This window comes from Corapipo altera, unplaced genomic scaffold (assembly GCF_003945725.1).
Source record: "Corapipo altera isolate COAL_440 unplaced genomic scaffold, ASM394572v1 65, whole genome shotgun sequence".
NCBI classification, from domain to species: Eukaryota; Metazoa; Chordata; class Aves; order Passeriformes; family Pipridae; genus Corapipo; species Corapipo altera.
This window is the reverse complement of record NW_020884891.1, coordinates 8861957-8884663: the sequence shown is the minus strand read 5'-3', so window position 1 is coordinate 8884663 and position 22707 is coordinate 8861957. Positions and strand designations below refer to the sequence as shown.

General features: G+C 38.7%; 2 protein-coding genes across 10 annotated transcripts in view; one reads left to right on the top strand and one right to left on the bottom strand.

Annotated features, from left to right (window-relative positions):
• Window positions 1-3172: 3172 nt before the first annotated feature.
• XIAP (X-linked inhibitor of apoptosis) lies at window positions 3173-21326 on the bottom strand. Of its 9 annotated transcripts, XM_027645288.1 has the most exons (10): window positions 21223-21326; window positions 19195-19318; window positions 17931-18064; window positions 16451-16517; window positions 12057-12941; window positions 10451-10550; window positions 8956-9034; window positions 8434-8467; window positions 7229-7453; window positions 3173-6211 (listed from the first exon to the last, which is right to left on the bottom strand). In XM_027645288.1, the coding sequence occupies exons 5-10, from the start codon at window positions 12907-12909 to the stop codon at window positions 6018-6020; spliced, it is 1485 nt and encodes a 494-aa protein (XP_027501089.1). In that variant the 5' UTR covers window positions 12910-12941; window positions 16451-16517; window positions 17931-18064; window positions 19195-19318; window positions 21223-21326; the 3' UTR covers window positions 3173-6017. The 9 variants fall into 9 exon arrangements, with proteins under 9 accessions (XP_027501089.1, XP_027501091.1, XP_027501090.1 ...); XM_027645290.1 differs by lacking the exon at window positions 16451-16517; XM_027645289.1 differs by lacking the exon at window positions 17931-18064.
• THOC2 (THO complex 2) overlaps window positions 20434-22707 on the top strand; it is a 58140-nt gene continuing 55866 nt past the window's right edge. Inside the window, exons 1-2 of the mRNA XM_027645150.1 lie at window positions 20434-20460; window positions 20884-21650. Of these exons, the coding sequence (XP_027500951.1) occupies window positions 20434-20460; window positions 20884-21650 (794 nt within the window). The remainder of the gene's footprint in view (window positions 20461-20883; window positions 21651-22707) is intronic.

Sequence of the window (22707 nt, the reverse complement as noted above, 5' to 3'; positions counted from 1 at the left end):
CTGGATGTGTAGGGCACCTCACCCATCAGGAACAGAAAGCAGTTCTCAGCTGCTAAGATTTCCTGGGGCTCCAGCCCTCCTGAGACTGACATGGAGCCAGGGTTTGCCTGGAAAGGGGAAGAAGGAGGCTGGCTTGTGGTTAGGTGAAATAAGAGTGGAATTAAGACAGAAACCTCTTTATTCAGCTCAACCTCTGCATAAGATCATAGAGCAAAACAATTACAAACAACAAAGTCAAATACATTTATGTTTAAGCTTTGAAGAAAATCCTCCATCAAATGAATGGGACAGCTCTCCTCTGTGTGTGCAGGCAAACACAGGGTTTGGATGATGACAGTGGATGGTGTATCTTGGTCTTTTCCCTACAAACTACTGAGGCTAGAACTTAGAGGGTTAAAGGAGAAGTAAAGGCAATGGGGGGTTGTTACTGATAAGGTCAAGGAACAGATTACTATTTCAGATAATAAACTTGTATGGTTTTCTAGGGCTGACCTACCACATTCCCAAGGTCCTATATCTATGTCCCTTTGGTTTAGATTTCACCATCAACCAACTTCAAGGTTCCTTTCAGACTATGTTTCTTGTAAGTCCCCCCTACTGCCAGTTGTGTCTGGGGCTCAGGGCCATTTCCGCTTCCTTGACTGACTCAGTGGGAGGTGGAAGCAAAGCAAAGTGTGATCTTGTCATTAGTTGTGATTAAGAGTTTTTGTAAGTGGCACAATGCATAACAAGTAGCAAGGAATACAACAGTTTATGACATCTTGGTGGCTTGCACAGATGTTCAAAACCGTTAAGATAAAAATACTTCTTTTAGACTGTTACTTCCTTTAGCACAACAGCAGCAGTGCTGTGAAGCCTCAGTACCAGCAGCTGTGACCAAAGTGTTTCCCCCTCCGTGGGGAAGGGCACACCTGGGATGTTCACAATACACAATATGTGCTGAGGACAACAATTGCCAACCCACTCCCCCGGGGCACACCCATATCTCCATCCCCTGTACTTCTGGTTCCAGCTGTGAGCCCAGCAGAGGTGAAGCTCCCAACCTGGAACATGAGTCTTCCTCAAAGAAACTTGCAATTGCCAATTAAGCTTTTACAACAACTGTTGACAAAGTTATGAAAATGCTAACTGTTATTTTTGCTACATCTATTCTTGAAAAACACCCATTTGAAGCAACAATTATTTTTCTGGTGGCTTGTACCCTTCTGAGACCCTTCCCATAGTGACTCCAATAACATCACACGGGCCAGTTATGCAGGACAGGGTGGTAAAGTCAATCCTGGACTCAGAAGCCTCTCTCTTACTCAGGAGTTAAAAGGAAGAGATGACTGTGGCTCAATATCCACTTTTGAAAAGCAGGTATTCAGAAGATTTGGATTAAGTGGTGACTCTCATCATACGCTGCAAAATTAAGTTACTTAAGAGAAATTGTGTCAAGAGTTTTACAGCAAGATCTAACTTCATAGGATCAAAAAGACATAACATGAATAAATTTAAATACAGTCTTGTTAATCTCTGAAGGTTAGATTAACTCATTTTCCAAAATTTGCAGGTGACCAATATGCATTTATACTAAACTTGGCTTTTCAGCAATTATTGTAATGATTCTTCTAAATATTTTCCCAGTGGGACTCTGCAAATGTGTGTTTCATTTTTTTGATAGTACGCACAGTGTTTCAATCTGGGAGCAAAACCCTAATTCAAATATCTCTCCAAGACATTTTCAGTAATTCTTACTTATCAAGCAATTAATCTCAGCCAACAGCCTATGCAGGCTATAAAACTCTAAATTAATAACAATCCAAAACCAACCAAGTAGTTTTCACCCACCTTGAAATATGATATGCTCATAATATAATTAATACCATTGTGCCCAGATTTTCCTTGGGGTTTTGTTTATCCAAGCCATTTATAACTGAATGTATACTGTCTTCTGTCCTAGGAAAAAGAAATTGTTTTGGTAGGTTGGTCAGAGCCATGTTCTCCGAGTTAACGCTGGTAGTTTTACTGTAATGTAGATGTCAGTATTGCTTAACAGGAATTCCTGGTTAAGAAAAAATTAAAGATAAAATCTGAATTTCAGCACAGGTTGTTCATTACCACAGGCCATTTGCCTCCTCACAGAAAGCCACATTGTAATTGCAGCTGTACAGCAGCATCAGTAGAGCTCTCGAAGCCACACGACACATTGGCCCACAAAGATGGGAAAGGACTCCCAACAACCTGAGTCAGTGCAAAGCCACGGCAGGGGCACAGGGGAGGAAAGATTTTCTCAATCAAGTTTTCAAGATATTCGGTAAAATGTAACACATGTAAGCCATGCAAAAAATGGTAAGAGGGAGAGTATTCACTCGTCCCTCAGTTCCATGAGTAATTAAGTGATGTTGCTAGAGTGGCTTTTCCCATCAGACCCTTTGGAGAAGAGGACCAACATCCTTCATGATTCAAGAGCTGAGGCAAATCCAGCTGCTCTGCACAGGACTGGCACAAAAAAGCCTCAGGGGCAGCAGTGGAAGTGCTTCTCTAGCCCATTCTTTGACATCTGGCCTTCCCGACAGGAGTCAGTCGTGCCCAAAGCAGGGGGTAACAGAGAACACTGTGACAACTCACTGCTCACACACAAACCACTGCAGAAAACACTGCAAAAGCCAGAAAAGCCTCCAGCTCCTCCTCTGCTCTATGAAGAGCCAATCTTCCCTCAGGTGGGCCCTACACATCATGTGCTTGAACTTGCACACCTTGAGAGGCAGAGCAGTCTCTTCCAAGCAGTTCCTGAATACTGTGGCAGCAAATGTCACTGCTCTGTGCAAGGTTCCATCCCAGTGTACAACCCCTCAGCTTGACAATTCACATGCAAATGGTAATCAAGTGCCCAGCTGTAACTCAATTCCGACCCTTTGTAATGACATTTTTGTTAGTTTCAATAAAACAAACATAAAACATAACTAAAATCCGGGCCTCAGGTTAACAACAATGCTTTGAAAACTTGTCCTGTAGCTTCAGAATGCACGCACAGCTAACAAAAACAAACATTGGACCACTGTGGTCAAAACTAACCAGGCCATGTTAAAAGAAATGTTTAAATACTCTAATTAAAAAAAAAAAACCAACCAAACAAAAACAAACCCAAAAAAAAACCAAACAAAAAACAAAAACAAAACCCAAGCTGTAATAATTTAAAAACTTTTTATTGTGCTACAAGCCTTGGATCAAGCCTCAGAACAAATTATAAAAAGCCCAGACAGCTATTAATCTGTAGAGACACAAACTCCACTTTAGTAAATCAGGGTTATAGTTTGGGCCCCATGTTTCAAGGCAGTGAGAAGAAGCTACATGTGTAACAAAGACATTGACTGTCCGGGTTTTCCTTGCTCTAGCCTTCAGTTCCTAAATGAGGTGTATACTTTCCATGCTCTCTAAACAACACACTTCCAGGAAGTGTTATTGAAAACCCTTTCTTAATAGTTCTGCTGCTACAAATAAAATGGAAGATTTTACACAGAAGCCACTGGAAGAAAGTTACTGAATACTGATATTTAAATATATTGTATAGCTCCCAAGTAACTCCTCTATAAAAATCAACTCCCAAGGCATCTTTGTCCTGCTGCTAATCTCCTTTTAAAAGCCCCTGTGCCTCCATTCCATGTATTTGAATCTCTCATTTCTATGTCTTTAAACACTTTAAACACCCAGTATCAGCGGCCATGGAACTTCTCTGTTTAAGATACTGAAAAATCAAAGTAATTTGAAAAAACTATTTTCCTAATTTCAGCTGTCAGAATCTGATGATTATGCTAATTATTTTTTCACATTAGTCTGAATAGAACTCTAATTATATAAAAAAAAAAAAAACAAAAAACACCTAAACCTACAGAGCAGTTATTTTGTCATCTCACTAACAGGCTTTTAACCCTTTAATGTCCCCAAGTGATTACAAGTTGAATTGCTATATAGCTGTATGTTTTATAATATTATATGAAAAAGCTGCAGTGAGGGATATGTATATAAAAATACAGAAGGATACCTTTTAAAAGTTACCAAGCTTTAATGTGAAGCATTTATGCTCTGCTTCCATATTACTCGGACAATGTGTTTCCTCTCCATGTCAGTTTAGAAGGTATTATTTGTCACCTACCTTCCAGCTTTTCTCAGACACTACATACTGTATTTACACCCCGAATCATCTCCTTACTAGGATTTAGTTTTGTAACAGTTTAAGTAAATTTGGTCAATCTCTTTCCCAGACAGGCCTTTGTTGCCACGTGCCAAGTCCTGCAGCCTGGGAGTCGGATCCAGCTGATCCAAAGAGCCTCTCACATGACCCAGGCCAAGGTTAGGTAACCAACCATCTGCTTAAGCAAGTCAGCAAAACACAGTTTGCCACCTTAACTAAAAAAGCTATTTCAGGCAAGATACACCAGCTCATGAGCTAACAAGCCCCCTGCAATTTCCCAGGAAAAGTACAGAAAACCCTCCCTGCAAGCAAAAAGGGGTGCAAGGAACAAGCCCATCAGAACTGCCAGTCCATATCTGTCCTGAAAAATCTCCACATGCAGGACATCTGAAACTCCCAACTCTTCACAAAGGCACAAGAAGGCAAAATAAAACATCTGTGCTGAATTCTTTACGAATTTCTAGTCATCATCTATTTGTAAGACAAAATTCTATCAGAAAAAAATAGCAAAATTAATGTAGTTTAATTTTATAATTAAACAACTTTAATTTATACAAACAATAGATTTTATTTCCTCTCCAATTAAAATATGCTCATTATGCCTAATAACACTGTGGTTACATTAATAACAGTTTAGTTATAAAACAAAAAACAACAGAAAGCAGCCTTCTGTTATAAATTATTTTTTTTCCAGGTGAGAATCAAATACACTGATCAAGGAACAACTGGGTTGCACTTTATTTTATATATTCATTACATTACATAGCACAGATTAAAAAAAATAGAAAAGGTAGATATTAAATTTCTGTGTATTTGATTTAAAACTTTCACCATGTAAAAAACTATATTCTGTATATTCTATATTCTAAATCTTTTAGTGTGTAGAACTCAAAAGTATATACACAGAACATAGTACTCCACAAAACAAGGAAGTCACATAATAAAGAAGAGTAACTATAAACCAGCTGTACTAAAATACAAAGCTGTGATACTTTTTTAACTGGAAATGGAGGCTCAGTCCAGTATGAAAACGTTTGAGCATTTTAAGGTGACTCTCATTAGAATAGTCCTTAACTTGCCCACTCCTCTCATGAAGGGCACAAGGTGCATAAAATCTCCTTCATTTCTGTTGAGTTCTCAAAACTCAATGAAATTAATGTACATTTTATATACAGAGGGATTTTTGTGGAAAATGGACGGCTAAAACTTCAGTTTACTGAAGCCAATTAATACATCTAAACCCGAAAAAATAGACAAGGAGACACATATCAAAACAGACAAACTTACAAAGCAGAAGAAGTAAACAGAAGGTGAAGTATTCAGCAGCAGGTTTGTGTGTATATTCTGAATTATGTCACAACCACAAGTCAGAGAAATAATATTTTCAATCTTACATAACATTTTTAAGAAGTTAAAATCTCAGCTATAATACACATGTATACAACAGCATTTTAAATTAAATTACTTACAAATTTTATACAGGGACAGGCTCTTTATACAACTGTATTTGCATAAACTTCAGTCATACAGAGTCCTACTAAAGTGAAGCAAAGGAATGATCACATAAAGGTTTGCATCATTTGGGCTTTCAGTCTATGAACTGAAGTTACAAAATATACATATTTACCTTTTTATATTGCTTGTTAACGTACAAAAAAATTCACTTCAGAAAAATAATTTAAATAATTTTTGAAGTGTTAAAACACGTAGAGTTTGACAGCAGAAAAATCTAAATACTGCCACATGGTCACATCCTGGAATTAACTGCATTTTTAACATTACATTGCACATATTTAAAGCAATAAAGCAGGAAACTTTTGCATCCCTAGTGCTGTGTATTTCACTAATACATAAAAATGTCCTGTTTTCTCATAATATCTGTACGACACAGAGGGCATTCACTAAGTACTTGAGCACATTCCTTACAGGCAACTAAGTGACCACAGGGAATGAAGACAACTGACACATCTTTAGCCATACAGATTTTACAAAGCTTTTCTTCTTGCAAGCGTCTTAACTTCTCTTCAGTGCTGAGGTCTGAGGAAAATGAACACATAAAAAGAAGTTAACACACTTAGTAACAATCCATCTCATTCTTTTCTCTTTACACACAAGGACAATGTTTTCTTCATATGATTTAAAGGTCACACCCTTAAAAAGAACAAAATAAAATATTACAAGAGAGAAAAATCCCAGCTGCAGCATAGAATCCTCTTTTTTTTCCCCTTCTCATCTCATTACATCTCCCAAGCCAATACAAGTAGGGAGTTTAGCTATCTATATCTGTAAGAGTTTGAAACCACCAAAATAATGTCCAGCTGCATTGCAAGTTCTTTTTGCCCATAATGTCCATTAGAAATCTTATTTAAAGGAGTAGGCTGGTAAGATCTCTGCCTACCATGCCACCCATATGCTTGTCTTAAATTACAAGTCTCCTGAATCAGAATTCCTGGGTTTGGTCTATTTGCAGAGTGCACCACAAGGGCTTTCTGAGCATGACTTGCACATCCCAGCAAAGCTGGAACACAAATAACTAAAAAAAACACTGTTTAGAAGTATGATTCTTCTCATTGGCCAAGAAGGAAAATGCTTGTACCCCAAGCAAAATTATATACTGAAAAATAACCAATCCCCTAGTAAGACTTTTTCATACTGAGCACACCAAATATGACAGTGTATCACTGTGTCCATTTCATGGTGCCACAAGATACCCCACACCTACAGTTATTCTTGCTTTCACATGTAATTGTCACAATTTTGGCTTTTTTGTTAGCACATATAACCTTTCCCAGAAGCACACTAGACTTTCAGTATTACACATTTCTGAGGTACTAATATTACTTATTTTACAAATTATACTTATAAATGCTGCTACACTCAAATATTTTAACACCCTCTTTCTTCAGTTTTTTGAATGTCCAAACACAAATCCCTTGAATTTTAAGTTACAGTACTGTAACTTCACCTTAGGTAAGGCTGGGATCAGAGGGTAGGATAAACAGATAACAACAAAAAGTATTTCACAGACTAAAGAGCTGATATGAAAGTACACACAGAGGTTTTGTAATTGAATAAGCTCATCTTGCTCAATTGGGATTTCATTTGGTTCTTCTTCCCTTGTATTTTCTTTCTGAGCACTTAAGTCTGCTACCAGATCCTCAACAGATGTGTGACTTTCTCCAGTCATCTGCAATCTCTTTTCCATGGTGTTCCTAATCTCAGACAAACTGAAACCCATGGCTATGGCACTTTGTACCAAAGGATTCTGTAAGAGATCATCTAAAACAAGAAATTAAAAAAAAAAAATAAAAACAATTTAACAAGGATGAACCTAATTATTGGACAGTATTCACTACAGTACTCTAAGAGACGTTTGCAAATACGTAGCCAAAGGAACCATATTTCCAATTTGAGAATTTTGCTACTTGTAGGTATTTGGTAACATTAGTTTTAATTCAGTTCAGGGAAGAAAAAAAATCATACATATGTTGAGAGAAACCAATAAACAATTTGAATTTATACATTCACCATCAGCAAGCAAGCAGATCTATCCATGGTAAGACACAACACTACTTTGGGAAAACATTTTTCAGCATGTTGGACCTTCCCCTTCCTCTTACTTATCAAAATCGTTCAAAGAGTAAAATTTTTTGACCCAATTTTTGCACTCATAAATGAGCACTGTGAGAGATTTCTTCAATAGGTTTTGTGTAACCACTCTTAGTAGCAACAGCTCTCATTCCCTGGGATGAAGCTGCTTGACTGCCCTCCTACTACCCCTTTAACTGTCCAGTCTTTTTATTGCTTGGTATTTGTGAAAAGCATTGCAGGAATGTGAAATACTGGAACACATAAACTACTTCAGCTTTCTCAGCTTCCTAGTCGTTGCCATTTAAGAGCCCAACTCTTCCTGCCCCATGAAAAAGGATTCAGTTCAGTATTCTTTAACATCCATCACACAGCACTGCTAATTCAATGCTTGATGAAGACTCAATGGCTGCCAGACTGCATCCTATACATTCTTCTTCCATGGTTCAGCAATCTCTACTTTACAATATTTACCAAACCATGATTCTATTTCCCCTGAGAGAAATAAAATTCATTCTGCAGTTCTTTAGAAGCAACGTAGCAATGGAAGAGTATCATTCAACAATTTGCCTCTCATGCTTTATTTAAAAATGTAATAGGGTTGTTTTTAAATTTAACCATTTCCTTCACTATACATTCAAATATGGATATTCCAAAATAGGGGGAAATACCTTTAGGAAGTATTGTCCCTTCAGCAGCTTCTGTCTAAAAGTGAAATACAAAAAGACAAAATTACAATTCTGAAGAAGTAGAAGGAAACCTATACAGTTACAAAACAGAAAATAGCTATTTGATCTCAATTATTTATTAAATCCACTCTGAACAATTGCAAAATGATCAGTGTTTTGTTATCTCTTTCATTCTGTTTGTAACAAGAAAAGAAAATTTATCTGGTTTTATTCATCATAAACCTTAGGTTCCCAGGATATAAAACAAATGGCACTTGTTCAGTATCCACTATACAACATATACAGAGTCCCCTGGCTTTGCTTCATGATCCAGCTACAGAGAACTGGGAGACTGTAAACTCTGACTGACAGAACCAAAACACACTTTGATGTCTTTCACTTTCTGCCATTGAAAAAAGCAGCAGGAGGATTAGATGACAGATACATAAGAAGAGTAACTTCATATGAAAATTATGTTAAGACTTTTTCTCTTTTAACAAAACGATTAATAAGCAAGACACTTACTGTTGGATCACTACATGCATCTCTTAAGTGAACATTATTTATAAATTCTATCCCCTTTTCCTTGCTCAAAAACCGGCACCTAAAAATGAAAATAGTTTTACTAAAACCACATGAGAAGTAAAAATGTATTACATAACTTTGGAAGCTTTGCTAAATTTCCTACATCATTCAGAATGCTTGCTTTTAAAATCTCTAATGTTTAGTCAACATCTGTGATGTTATTGAAACATTTCTAGAAATATCTTAATAGCTTAAGCAGTACTTTTCTTTCTCACTTTTTTGGTGAAACAGCTGAAGAGTTATTGGCCATGACAGCTCATGCCACAGGTTTAAAAAGGTAAAGACCAATTAAAACCAAACACTGTGTTAAATTGCTGGTTCTTTTAGCCTTTTGCAACCAAAGCAGTCACTGGTAAGACAGGTGCCTTACATGCTTTCTTTCGCTTTTTTCCAGCCAGTCTTAGCCACTGGGCAGAGCTCTTCCCTACCAGAAGATGTAGGGAATGCCACAACTCCTTGGTAATAGTTCTCCAGCTCCACCTCACCTTCAGGGACACAGACAGCAGCTGTGAGACTGCCACTGCCCCTGCCTGCCAACAAACCCCAAACAGGACACTCAATGACCTGAGAGGATCTAATCAAATCTGACATAGTTGAAGCAACCTAAACCAAAATCAAACCCAAACCAAGAGGAGTGAAATGTAGCAAGAAAACACATCTTAACCATTTGCTGCACCAAGCCATAAACTTGGAATTGTATCTCTTCCGAGTGGCAGAGCTAATAATTAAAACCTGCCTGTACCACTATTGGAAAAGGGAACAGCTAATACATAAATACCAATCTCAAACTTCCAGAGAGCCTTTCACCACAAAAGAGTAATTTGGCAGCAAACACATAAAAGACATTGATTTTATCAGTGTTACATAAGTAACTGAGACTTTGTACTTGGACAGTTTCTGTCCACTTGTAAGAATTACTGAGTCATATGCTGTTCTTCCTTTCCTCAAAACAGATTTAAGACAACATTGTCAGTCTTTCTAAAAAGCGCTTCTGGGTCTGGAATCCTTCATCCTTTAAAATTATACAGAACTGTGTTTTGAATTCCATGCCACTGCTGCCTTCAGCTTTGTTTGCACTGTGACAGAAGCTTAGTCATTTTGTATCCTGGTATAAGTTACAAACATTGACATGTATGGAGCTAATAAGATAACCATTAGAATGATGCACTTGGATAATGAGAAGAAAAATCAGATACATATTCACAAAACTACATAATTCTTCTTGCTGAGACACCAGTTAAGTCCAGACACAGAGATCTTCCCTTCCCTTTAATAATGCCTACAAATAAGCCAACATAAAATTATTTTCATAAATTTAAACATTAAGCCATAATCAACCTTCTGAAACCTTCATTAGGATGCTCTGTCATTAAAATGCAACATAATGTAAATAAGACTCAGACATGCACCAAGGAAACAGTAAAAAATGCCTTACCCAGGAAACCATTTGGCATGTTGATCCCATGGATCTTCATTTTCCTTCCATTCTTGCAATCCTCCACCACAGTGGAAACACACAACATGATCACCATTGCCTGAGGAAACACAAGAATTTCCAGTAAGCATAACATTAAGTTTTCAAATAACATGTTACATTACTAAGAAATAAAATGTTTATTTTACTGATTTGCAATTCCAACTAAAAGGAACTCCATTTTAACAGAGGACAACACACATGATTTAAACCAAATGTTCAGGAGAGAACTGAGCTTAAAAAAGTACGAAATAAGAGTAGCATGAAGTTTTCCTGAATTTTATTTTAGTAAGTAAGTATAGATCAAAAGCTAAAAATAATCTATTATTAAGTAACTCCATCCAATGGTAAACAAGCCCTGAAGATAGCCACAAAGCATTAGGGATGTTTACATGTCTTTTTGGTCCTTCATTTCCATGTTAAGCTCAACAGGCCCTATGCAGCAGTAGCATAACCAGCTGAGGAGAATTGCACTCTCTTTTCTAGCACTATGTCTACTGTAATCCAAGACTGCACCAGAAACTACTAAGATATTGTGTTTATTGAGATGAGAGGAGGTATGGACAGAGTTCTTCTAGAGGGTTAAATTATTCTCAGGCCACAGGAGTTTCCACACAAGTCACCTGACCAGCCATGGGTCTGATAAGCTGGTGCCCAGTTACTGCACCTTCACAATACAGATCCCTCGGTACTTTTAGGAATTTAAGAAGAAATTGATAAAAACACCTCTGCTGGGTACAAATATTGTCCATGTATAACCCATACAGGAATATATCAAAGGTTATTTATGGCCACAGGTTGAACAAATGGAATCAGATTAAAAAGTTCTTCCGAGAGCTACTTAGAGAAGTCAATTAATAAGAGAGCAAGAGATTATCCCTTTTCTTTGTGACCTCACAATTTGCACTCATACAGCACCTCTCAGAGAGGAATTTCAAAGGTCTTTAATGGCACTGTGCAATTCCATCTAACTGGGAAACCAATGCACAGAGACACTGGAGTCTTATCTAAGTCAAACACTACATGTCTAAGAGTAAAAGCTCTTCCACTGGCATCAGTGTCTTCATAAAGCTTTTACAGTGGGCAGTAGTGGCATCTGCTAGTTCTGGATGTCCACATGCCATAATAATGCAAATGTGTTAACAAAGTAAAATGGCACACAACCTGCACTGTCTTGTTCACAGGCCTCTGTGCAGGCCACAGCCCCACTCCTTACACCTCAGGTCTCGAGGACAGCAGTTCATTTCTTAAAAAATACTAATTCCAATAACTGCCATTGTGAAAGATGTATTATGAGGGTTTTAGCAGGCAAGGAAAACACTTGGCTGTTCTACTGCTAGAAGTAAATTTAAGACCAAGTTTATATTTTGCTATTAAACATACCTGATATAATGTATATAACGTACTTAAGACACAAGAAGTGTGAGAAGTAGTTAACAGAGTAACACAATTCTGGTAAATCATTGCATATTAGAATTTTTTAAAATGCCCTTTTTTCCATAACAAGACATTTTCTCATATACAATTCCTTTGTAAAAGGTATTAGCCATTCTAAGGTCTGGCTTACCTACGCTGTAGAACCCAGCTTCTGCAAGTTGCTCCTTGTCAACAGGATATATCCAAGACAAAAATGTTTGTAAACGTCTTCCATATTTTGCCATAGATGGATTCCTTGGGTGCTGTGCATTGTTCAGGCCACTTATCCCAAATTCATCAGGAATGGATTCACTTGGAACATTTCCAACATCCCGGCCCAGTACAAAAAGGCATTTGGGAAAATGCCTCTTGTGTTCTGACCAAGCTCTGTCAGTGGGTTCCCAGTTCTTCAGTTTCCCACCACAACAAAAACACACCACTTGATCACCAACACCTGTATAATAAAATCCAGCATTAGCTAATTCCTGTGGGGTCAATTGGTCACTGAGGGGCCAGTTGTGAAAAGACTTTATTCTTGTTTCTTCGCTGCACATAGCAGGGTTCCTAGGATACAAAGTATCTGACATATCCACAACCTGCCTAGTTCTCAACAGGTAATCTGCCTCCACGTCAGCATCATCCAGGGCACACAGGAGGGCTGAATTGCTGGAACCATTTTCAGTTCTGTGCTGGTAGCTCTGGCCTACAGGATCCACATCATCTTCCAGCAAAGCAGAGTCAGCAATGAATTTGCAGTTTGGGGAAAGCTGTTTGTGTCTCTCAACTGCAGAATCCCCAGATGCCCATCCTTCAGTAGTTGCATGGCAACTGAAGCACTTCACTTTGTCACCTTCTCCAGTGTACACAAAGCCAGCTCGTGCCAGTGCTAACGGTGACACTGGACAGCCAAGGGGAAATCCAGCAAACGTTCCCAGCCGACAGCGTTCCTGTGCCCATTCCTGGCCACAGGCAGTGTCCGAATCATGGGGGACATTACACGTCATCTCTGCATAGGCAGAGCTCTCCTTTAGGTTTCCTAAACAAAGAATATCTGTTTTAGTTTCACAGACAGAAGGACAGATCACACCCATACACAAACTGGAAAGTGGTTAAATTCAACTACCACCCGTTATGTATTAAAACGACTCTTCCTCTTCCCTCCCACCTCACCCATTATGTGCCCCACAGAGGCAAACACCATAACACTAAAACCAAAATAATTTAAAAAATATGTAAAGAAAGGCAGAAATATCAAGATGTTTGACAGGCCTAGAAACATTTACCTGGAAAACACACCGGTTTATAGCTTTAAAAGCTATAAAAGCAAAATATTTAACAAAACTTCTGAGTAAAACCCTGCCAAAAGGCTTCTGAACCTGAAACACAAAGTTACTCAATTTAAAACCAGACCATATTTGTAAGGTTTTAGAGCCCACTCCTCAAGCACAACTACCTATTATCCCCATATGAAGGCCATGATTCCCACCTCATTTAAAAAAAAAAAAAAAAAATACAAAAACCCAACCAAAGAAAGAAAACCAACCCCTTTTGTACTTCTGCTATATTGTAAAGACATACCTCAATTTATCTTTGAGCAAAATATCTTGTCAAATAAACTACTAGGTGTTTCACTAGGTCATTTTAACAACGAGCTGTGCACTGCTTCCAAGATCAGTGTCTTGGCATTAATGTTCATGCCCAGCACATTGCTTCCACTTTTCACGCCCTACCTACACTCTCTTACCAAAAATTCCTGAGCCTCTGCCATCACCTCAGATTTTCCTCCCTTCCTGAAGGACTGTCATTCTTCTTACCACCTGTTGCACATTCCTATTCCTCCCTACACTTTCCCAGGGTGAGTATCAACTGCTGGTCCTGCCCCATGTCCTTTCTGCAGAAAGCTGCTAAGGGAGCTCAGACAAGCCCCATCTCTCCCGAGGATGAAAGGAATCAACTTGGCTACAGCAGGTCTTGTGCAAGAACCACAAACTGTCACAGTCATTGCCTTCATCCCTGGATGAAATCAGAGCACAGTAAAACTTCACCCCTTGTCCAGACAAGTGCAGTGACATTATTGACTTAGAAAGTCTTGGCGATTGCTCATACACGTGTCCAAGTGGTAAATTAAATTATTGTGAGACTGCCCAAATCAAATTCTAAGCACAAAGCAGTAATAATTCAGCAATTAGCAAAAAGGAAGAACAGAATACATATTTATTTGAACAAGTGTCCTTCTCCATTTTCCACGTGAATCCTGAAACACATCTATTTCCAGTCCTCATCTAAGTTAGGCGAGCAGGCAAAAATTCAGCTTCCTCAATGCCTGCATTAATATTGATTACACTTTCTGTGAGGTCAATGCAGATGTTATAATCATAACAATTGCTTATATAAAACCAGATTTAGTTTCTACACGAAGGACAAAAGCATTTTTAGAGTTCAGAAGGGAGAGGGGGAAATTAAAATGCCTGTGCATTGTGGGATTGCTGCATCCTCTGCCAAGATGACAAAGATAATTAACATACAAGCAGGTGGAGAAAATGTGAAGTTAGAGCCCCAGCATGAGTGCTTCATGTAATCACAAGACTTCCCAGCACCAGCTTTAATTCCTTCTGTATGTCAGCTCATGACTAATGTAATGACACTAGAAATTATACTGTAGCTTTCTGGTTTAGCTCAGCAAACTCAAAAATAGCCTCTAAATAAATTACATTGACTGACCTACAAATCTGACCTATATGCTTGTTTTGACTTTGAAGGGCAAAAAACCCAAACCAAGTAATTACATGTAGTAATATGAAAGCTGACACGAAACTTGTATTTTTATATACACATATATTGAAAACAAGTGGATTTTCAATACAGAAGTTTAAAAGTTCATGTTTACTTCCTTTTAAAATTGTATTTTAAAGCCTCTAGAACTGTGTCTGTAAAGATCTCAAGTGACCTTATGCATCTATCATCACTACTACTACACTGCATTCATAACAGAACTGGTATTACTTACAGTTAGCTGCATACTGCTTTTCTTATCTGATGCCTGAAACACTTCCTACAAGAACACAAAGCCCACCTCACATCCTTCAGAGATTCCTCAAACTGCCCACTGACAAAACCAAAACAAATGCATATCCTTCCACTGTACGACTGGCAGTGTCTTCATTTCTATTTTGTTTATATAGAAATTAGTTCAGGATCAGTGAAAAAACTCATCTTATTTAAATTTTTGCATATTAACTTTTCTGGTTTATATTTAATTTATACTCAGAATAAAGTCTCTATAACCCTGTTTGATAACTGTAGCAAATAAGAGATGATCTACTCAGCCAGTCTCTGTAATGTGCCCTCCCTGTCCTTGGTGAAATCAGAGGTAAAGACAACGGTCAAGCCTGACAGAGCTCAAGAATTTACTGGAGACACAAAGATCACCCTTGGTTTGTGCTTTTTCTGTTCCTCATGTTGTATTCCGTGATCACATATTACAATGATTACTATAATATATGAAGTTCAAAAACAATTATGACAGAATTATTTATGCCCCCACTTCTCACAAACTACCTACATGTTCTGTTGAGAGCACCACTTATCTACTCCCATATCAGAACTCATCTTAGGATCTCCCATTCTTAAAGAAAAAATAAGTCTGATACAATAGTATCATATGCATAAAGAATTATATATATATATATATATATATATATGAACTTGCTTATAACATGAATGCACTACTTACAGGAAGTAATTTTTTTTTCATAAGATAAAGAAGATATACTACCAAAGCCATTTGAACACATATTGTCCCTCATGTAAGGCCCAGATTCTCCAGTGCCCTCTGTCAGGGATGATCTTCAAACCATATTTATGTCTATGCTCCATGAGCAAGCCTGAGTCTTGTAGTCCTTTTCTGGATTCTTTCACTAAAGCTCTACCCTTTCAACATCAAAGAAACCCTATAATGGTGTTGTTTTGGTTTGTTGGTTTTTTTTTTAAATAAGCTGAAATAAATATGTATTTATTAATTATTTTTGCATTAAATGTTTAATGCAAAAATGTTTATTTCATGCAATGGGCAAGCATCTACTTTTTAGATAATTTCATTCCAAAGACCCCACCCTGTACACAATGCATTCATCACTAAGAACACTGAGATTATCAGCTTTATTCTTTCAGTTTGTTCTAGAGTGATATGAATTCTTCAATACTTCTCTTAACACAGTGAATAAAAAAGCTGGACAAATCCCTCACAGGGATCTGGCAGCTTTATGATGGAGCCTTTCCTTACAACAGCCCCTCCAAACATGGCTGGTTTACATTTCAGTATAATTTTATCTACGAGGAAATCATTAACATATTCATTAAGCATTGAGGCAAACTCCTTGCTTGTGTAAGCATTGTTTTATACACAACATTAGTACTACCTTAAATGCAGCATCAAGTTCAATTATTTCTATTTCAAACAAGTGTTAAAAGAAACTATTCAAAGTGTAAAATTACAATTAGTTCGGGAATAATATTTCTGCACAGGTATTTTAACAGTTGCCTTACTCCAGTTAGTTGGAATAATGATTTAAAGCAATATCCTGCATCATAACAGTGCTCAGACAGGTATTACCTGCAGAAGAAAAATGACTGAAGGTAAATTTTTGAATAGTTTATGGTTAAGAAACATAATTTCACAAAATCAGCCACCTAAGACAGGTATAAAACACTTTATAACACACACCAGCAGCAAACTGGAGTTCAGAGTATGTATGCAGAGGTTAATTAAGCCTTTCTGCATAGGTTTTAATTAAGCACATGTGAATCAAAAGTAGAATATCCAGAAATGTTAAAGATCATCTTCACTTATAAAACCTAGCTATTTTAGCTATTATTGAAGCATTAAATAGTTCCTTATACAGTGAGTAAACAAAATCTATTTTAGCCTGAAAGGCTTCCAGAAGCTGAGCCAAGTTTAATCCTACTTTTAAAGATCTGAAGGCAATTTGTCACAAGACACCACCCATTTCCAAGCCAAAGTACCCATTTAGATAGTCCATTGATTATGTTTCAGCAGAAGAGATAAAAACAAAAATTTATAGAAAAAATTGTTAACTTATTCAAAAATGCAAAATCTTAGACTGTGGTTCTGCAAAAAACCCCATGATCAATTCAGCTTAAAAAATATTAACAGGTACGATTTCATGCAAAAATATGACATTATCATATTACCTAGATCTGAAATACTTTGAAGGAAAAGTACAGAACCCACTGTCCCTTTCAAGTATATTTTATTAGATATGGTTATTTCTAGCCCTAACCCTAAAAGAGATTGGCATTTTAAGGAGTTATTTTTAACTCTTCCACATGACAAGCATGGCAGTAACCTCCAAATAAGAAATCTACTTGCACAGCCTCATGTTCCTGACCAAAGGGTACATAAACATGGAGCTTCTACCCCTTGCCTGGCTGACTGTAAGAGCAATATTAGTGTTTATTGTTGACTGAATTTTGAAATGTGAGTAGTGCACCAAGTAAATATCAAAGAGAACATACTGTACTGGCTGACACACAGATTATGCACATGTCACTTCAATGAACTTCAGTTTCTGCCTGCTCAGCTGCAACCAGATCAAGGAAGGTGCGTGCTGCTAACTGCAAGTGTACTTATAAGGATTAAAACCATGAGAAACACAGGATTTATTTGAACAGTCTTTACAAATTTTAGCATATTTACATCTAATTATCAATAGCAATTTTTAAAAAAATCCTGCCTAGACATATTTTACTTTATTTTAGAAAGAGGGGGGGTGTCTACAGAATGCCTCTTGATTCAGTGCCAAAGGTTACATAACCCATCAGCTCAGCTTCATCTGTCTGTTCTTCACACAGGTCCTACTTAGCCTCCCACCAGGGTCAGTCATCCCAGGAAGTCAGACAGGTTACAGTAAGCTATTATATCCTCCTAATTTTTTATTTTAGTCACAAAGACTCTTACACTCTCCCCATCTTTGAAAACTACATTACCAGGCCAACAGAAACACACCATTCTGAGAATTATTTTCACATTGTATTTTTCTTCATGAAGAAGTAATATGGGTACGGAATAGAGCAACAAACAAGAAAAATGGAATCATGGCAATGCTCTCTGTAGATAAGAGTGGGACAAATTTGCAGCTGCTAAGGGCAGAGAAAAAAAGGAATTGTTTTTGTGAACTTGCAAGTTAAATGTCTTCAGAAGAACTGTAGCTGAATGTATGAGAATGAAAGATTAAATATCAGCCACTATAGGAAAAACTGGCATGCTGTAGCCTAAGGAAGTTACTGCTCCTTTGGCTGAGGAACAAAAAATTACCCAGTCAACAGGGGTTAGTAAGAACAGCCAACAGTAAAAAATGCCCATCAAAACCTGCAGTGCCCTGAGCATGAGCCGTGCCTCAGGTTTAGTGCTACATCCTTTTACAAATCCTTTAAACTTAAAGGGAAAACAGGGCTTCTTTCATCAGGGAGATGTAATGATATGGTGCTTTAGCTACAGCATGATTAACGCCACAGCAAAACTGCTGAGCCTCCTGGATTCTAAAGCCAAGTTGCAAAAGCACCCAAGTTCAGGGGGTTTGGTGGCTCCTGCCTTGCCCTTGCCAAGGGCATTCCCTGCCCCAGACAGGGCTCCAGCCCAGCCAGCTGAGCTCATGGCACAGCCACTCCACTGCAGCCTGGGGCAGAAACAGCACCCTGCCATTTCCTGCTGTCACTGGCATGAATGGTTTGCTATTAAAGAATGAGAAGAATCTGCATATATCTTTTAAGTATGTACATATATATGTATTTAGACAAATACCATCTTGTAACCTTGGAAATCTGTCCTGAATTATCCTCTGTATTTTAATCTTATATTCGAATTGGGGATTAATTCTAATTATAATATTGTACCAAAAATGAAAGTTGCACCTGTTGAAAACACTCTGCTTGCCTTTCTATTTAATAAGAAACTCTCCAAAACATGGAAGGAGAAAGACAATGATCTGCAAGATAGGTGCAGCTTCATTTTACACTTTTAATGATAGGAGTGACACTCCATTCAAGCTTTGCAGCATGCCTTCTTCAGTCTTAACAGCCTTTTAATCTTCACACACAGCTACTTTTTTCGTGTTCATAAATCTTGCTATTTCTAGAGCCTGACTTTCAATCACCATGTTCAGAATATTTTGGATTAGAACTCTATGAAAAAGACCACATGCTATGAAAAATAAAAAGCAGCAAAAGACTGTACACTGTTGCTGAAACAAAAAAATACAAAAGGTACTTACAATAGTTCTCCCTAAGAAATTAGTATCCAATAAGACCAAGTATAGCAATAGATTAATCAAAGCAGATACTGGTTTCATCCCTATTTTCCAACAGTCTTTAGAACAAATTCCAGTATTTACATTCCTGTTGATAGAAAAAAAAAACCAGAGGTTAAAAAACTTCTTTTTCACATAACCTTCAGCATTGTTTCTGAAGGTACAACTTCAAAACTACGACCAAAAAAACATTTTAAAATTCTCTTTCGGTCAAGAAATCCAAATTAAAATATATTCTTAAATTGAAAGAGTCTGAGGTCAGGGAAAGTCTGAGGTGTAGATGTTTTAATAAAACTAGCAAGGCACATAAATTGGAGATACTTCAGAAAATCCAAAGAAAACAAAACAAAATCCTGGGATTAAAAACTAGAGGGCAGCAAAAAGGAGAAAAACTGTAACAGCAGATAGAATAAAATCCCATGATCCAGACTTCTCTCTCCTAGGAAATTCTGTATCTGATTACAAGTTGGATTTTCTGGAACTCTTCAGCTCCCTAATGCTGTCTCATCCACCCTGGGAGGACAGCAACAGACACAGAAGCCCTACCAGAGGTACACACTGCAATGAAATCCATTTTCATACTTCTAAAAATCGAGATATGATCACATATTTTTTTTTACTTTTCTGATAACAAACACAAGTCTGCCTCATATCAGTGGAAGCAGTCAAAAAATACCACAACCAACCAACCACACTCATCAGAATTCTTTCACTTTTGCTGCTGGTTACAAAGGGCAAGGTCAGAGGAGGAGCAGAACAATCATTAACTTGTTCCTTTGCCCTTCTTGGCCAACACTGTGGGTGCCAAGCTTTCTACGGAAGGAAGTAGTTGGGGGTTCTTTAAAGGACTTCAAAGAAAACTGCAAAGCAATCAAGCAGATAGCAAAATGAAGCAATTAAGAAAATGAAAAATATCCAAATAAAAGCTCAATCAACTAATCAATTACATGAAAACTTGTTTTCTTAGACAGAATACTTCACTGTTGTCTTCTCTGTTACGTGGTGATTTACTTCAAGATAAACAATGAGAACATTAATATATTTCCTACTGCTCTTCATTAAGGTGTTAGATTTTAAAAAAAGTATTTGACAAAAAAATGATTTTTCATAGTTGGTTACTTTCCCTTCCAAATCTGCCTCTTCTAAGATATTGTTGTTTCAAACTGTTCATTGAAGAAATGAAGCATCCTCCCAGTTAGCTACATGAAGTATAGCAATGAAAACAGCAATGTAAGATTGTAGCAGTGAAGGAGTCATGAAAACCGTCTGCAAACATATTTGTACTTTATAGCAGGTGCAGATTAATACCAGTTTAACAAGACAGACATTACCCCGACTGAAATGAGTACTTACAACCATTTAGAGGGCTTCTAGCAGGAAGACAGGAGCATCAGACAGTAGTATAGAAGCAGAAATAAACTTAAAAAGAAATATATAAGCGTAAAAGCATAGCCATTGTGCAAAAGAGAACTGCCTGAAGTTTCAATTACAGCTAAAAAAAAATTACCTAACTGAACTTCTCCCTGCAGAATTCTTAAGAACTACTGCGATCTTAACAAAGCAAAACTGAACAAAATCGCACTTTTATTAACAAGAAGCAGAAAGGAAATTCTAGAAAGTCTGATGGGTCTAATAAAAGAAAAACAATAATAGGGTGGGCACGGCCCGGTTGGGGCAGCCCCGGGCGGCGGCGGTGCCCGTCCCCATGGCAACGCCCCGCCGTGGGACCACCCCGCCGGCTCCGTGAGCGGCCGGGGGGACAGCGGCGGCCCCGCCGGCTCTCGGCACTCCCGGGGCACCGCCGGGAGGGCGGCGCGGGGGCACCGAGCCCCCTGCCCCGGGCGGGGACCCCGCCGAGCCGCGCGGGGCAGCGAGAGCCGCCAGTGCGGGCAGCCGTGCAGCCCGACCCGCCCCGGGGTTCCTCCCGCTACCCCCGGTCCCACCGCTGCCCCGGGCACTGCCGGGCGCGGCGGCGCTCCCCTGACAACTCACCGGACGCGTCCCGTCCCGCTCGGTGCGGCCCCGGCGCGGGAGCCGCTCCCGGTACCGCACGCTGAGAAGATGGCGGCTCCCGGCAGCCTCCGCGCCCCGCGGGCGGGAGCGGCGCCCCCTGCCGGGCCGGTGGGGGCGCGGCAGAGCGGCTCCGGCCGGCGGAGAGCGGCGCGTGGCGGCGGCGGCGGGAACTGCAGGGCGAGAGCCCTCAGACCCCTGAGACCTCTCAAACCCCTGAGCCCACTCAAACCCTCAGCCCACTCAAACCCCTCAGCTTCGCACCTCAGCTCCTCTCGTGTCTCCGTCCCCTCAGGGCCCCGGCTCCGCGCCGCCCTCGCCTCCCCTCAGCGTCTCCGGCAGCCCCTTCACGTCGCAGCATCTTCTCCAGACGGTTTCTGCTCATCCCAGCGTCCTCTCCTTGCTCTCACGTCTTGTCCGCGCACAATTACAGCTTGTTACGACTTAGATCTGTTAAACCTGAATATATTTTTTTACTAGAATTTTCCAAATCGGACACAAAACTCAGGTTATTTTCTTTGATAGTTGTAGCCAAAATCTTCTGCCAGTTATGACTAAGACTAAATGGTCTCGAACATTAAAATATTCCATTAATTTTCTCAATTTTTAGAAGGTCAGGTGCCCTCATGGTTGACCCAATACATTTTAACATAGCCAGGATACTTGGCTGCATGTAGGTGACCTGATCCCTGCTTATCCTCAAGAAAACTCAGCTACTTGGAGTAACGCCCTCAAACTTTTTTGGTTTTCCCATTGTGCATATGAATAGTAGTGACTTATTTTTCTCAGATCACGTGTCTCCAAAGACTTGTGGAAGATGGTCTGGGACAATTTCAGGAGATGCAGTGCAATTATATGATGTACCAGAACATTTGCAGATTCCAGGACTTAGACTGAGACCCTTTTGAATAAGGACTGTTTCTCACTTTGCTGTCCAGCACCTACTAAAACCCCAGTTTGAGTCAAAAAAGAATGACCCACAACCCAGGACTGATATTTACTTATGCATCATACTGGTGATGCAGAGCCTATAAGAAACAAACAGCTCTACTGCAATAGTGAGTCACATCAATCTAAACTCATTTCACATCAGTCCAAAGCCAGATCATTTATTTAAGAATCTTTGCCATAATACAATACAGTAAGAGGTAACACAGCAATGTGAACATGAATATTTAATCTTCTAATTCCTTGTCATACCACATTATTAATACATTCATTAGCAATTATTTTCACAAAGGCCCTTGCTCTGTTGAGGTTTTGATACTTTTCCAAATGAAGCAGATTATTTTTAGAGGTCACAAGGTGGTTTTGCAGTGACCCACTTTCAGGTTTTGATGTCTAAATCAAAAAGTTTTGTAAAAGTTTAAATAAAAAAGCTCTTCTATATATAGAATAACTAGAAAATAAGAAAACATAATGGAAAAGAAAAACATCAGCAATAAGGACAAAAATACTCATAAAATC

Coding starts and splice junctions, on each gene's coding strand:
- XIAP (XM_027645288.1), bottom strand. CDS start 12,909: ATGACGTGTAATGTCCCCCATGATTCGGACACTGCCTGTGGCCAGGAA. Junction 8,468..8,955: donor ATGCATGTAGTGATCCAACA/GTAAGTGTCTTG, acceptor TTTCACTTTTAG/ACAGAAGCTGCTGAAGGGAC. Junction 6,212..7,228: donor TATTCAATTACAAAACCTCT/GTGTGTACTTTC, acceptor CATTTTCCTCAG/ACCTCAGCACTGAAGAGAAG.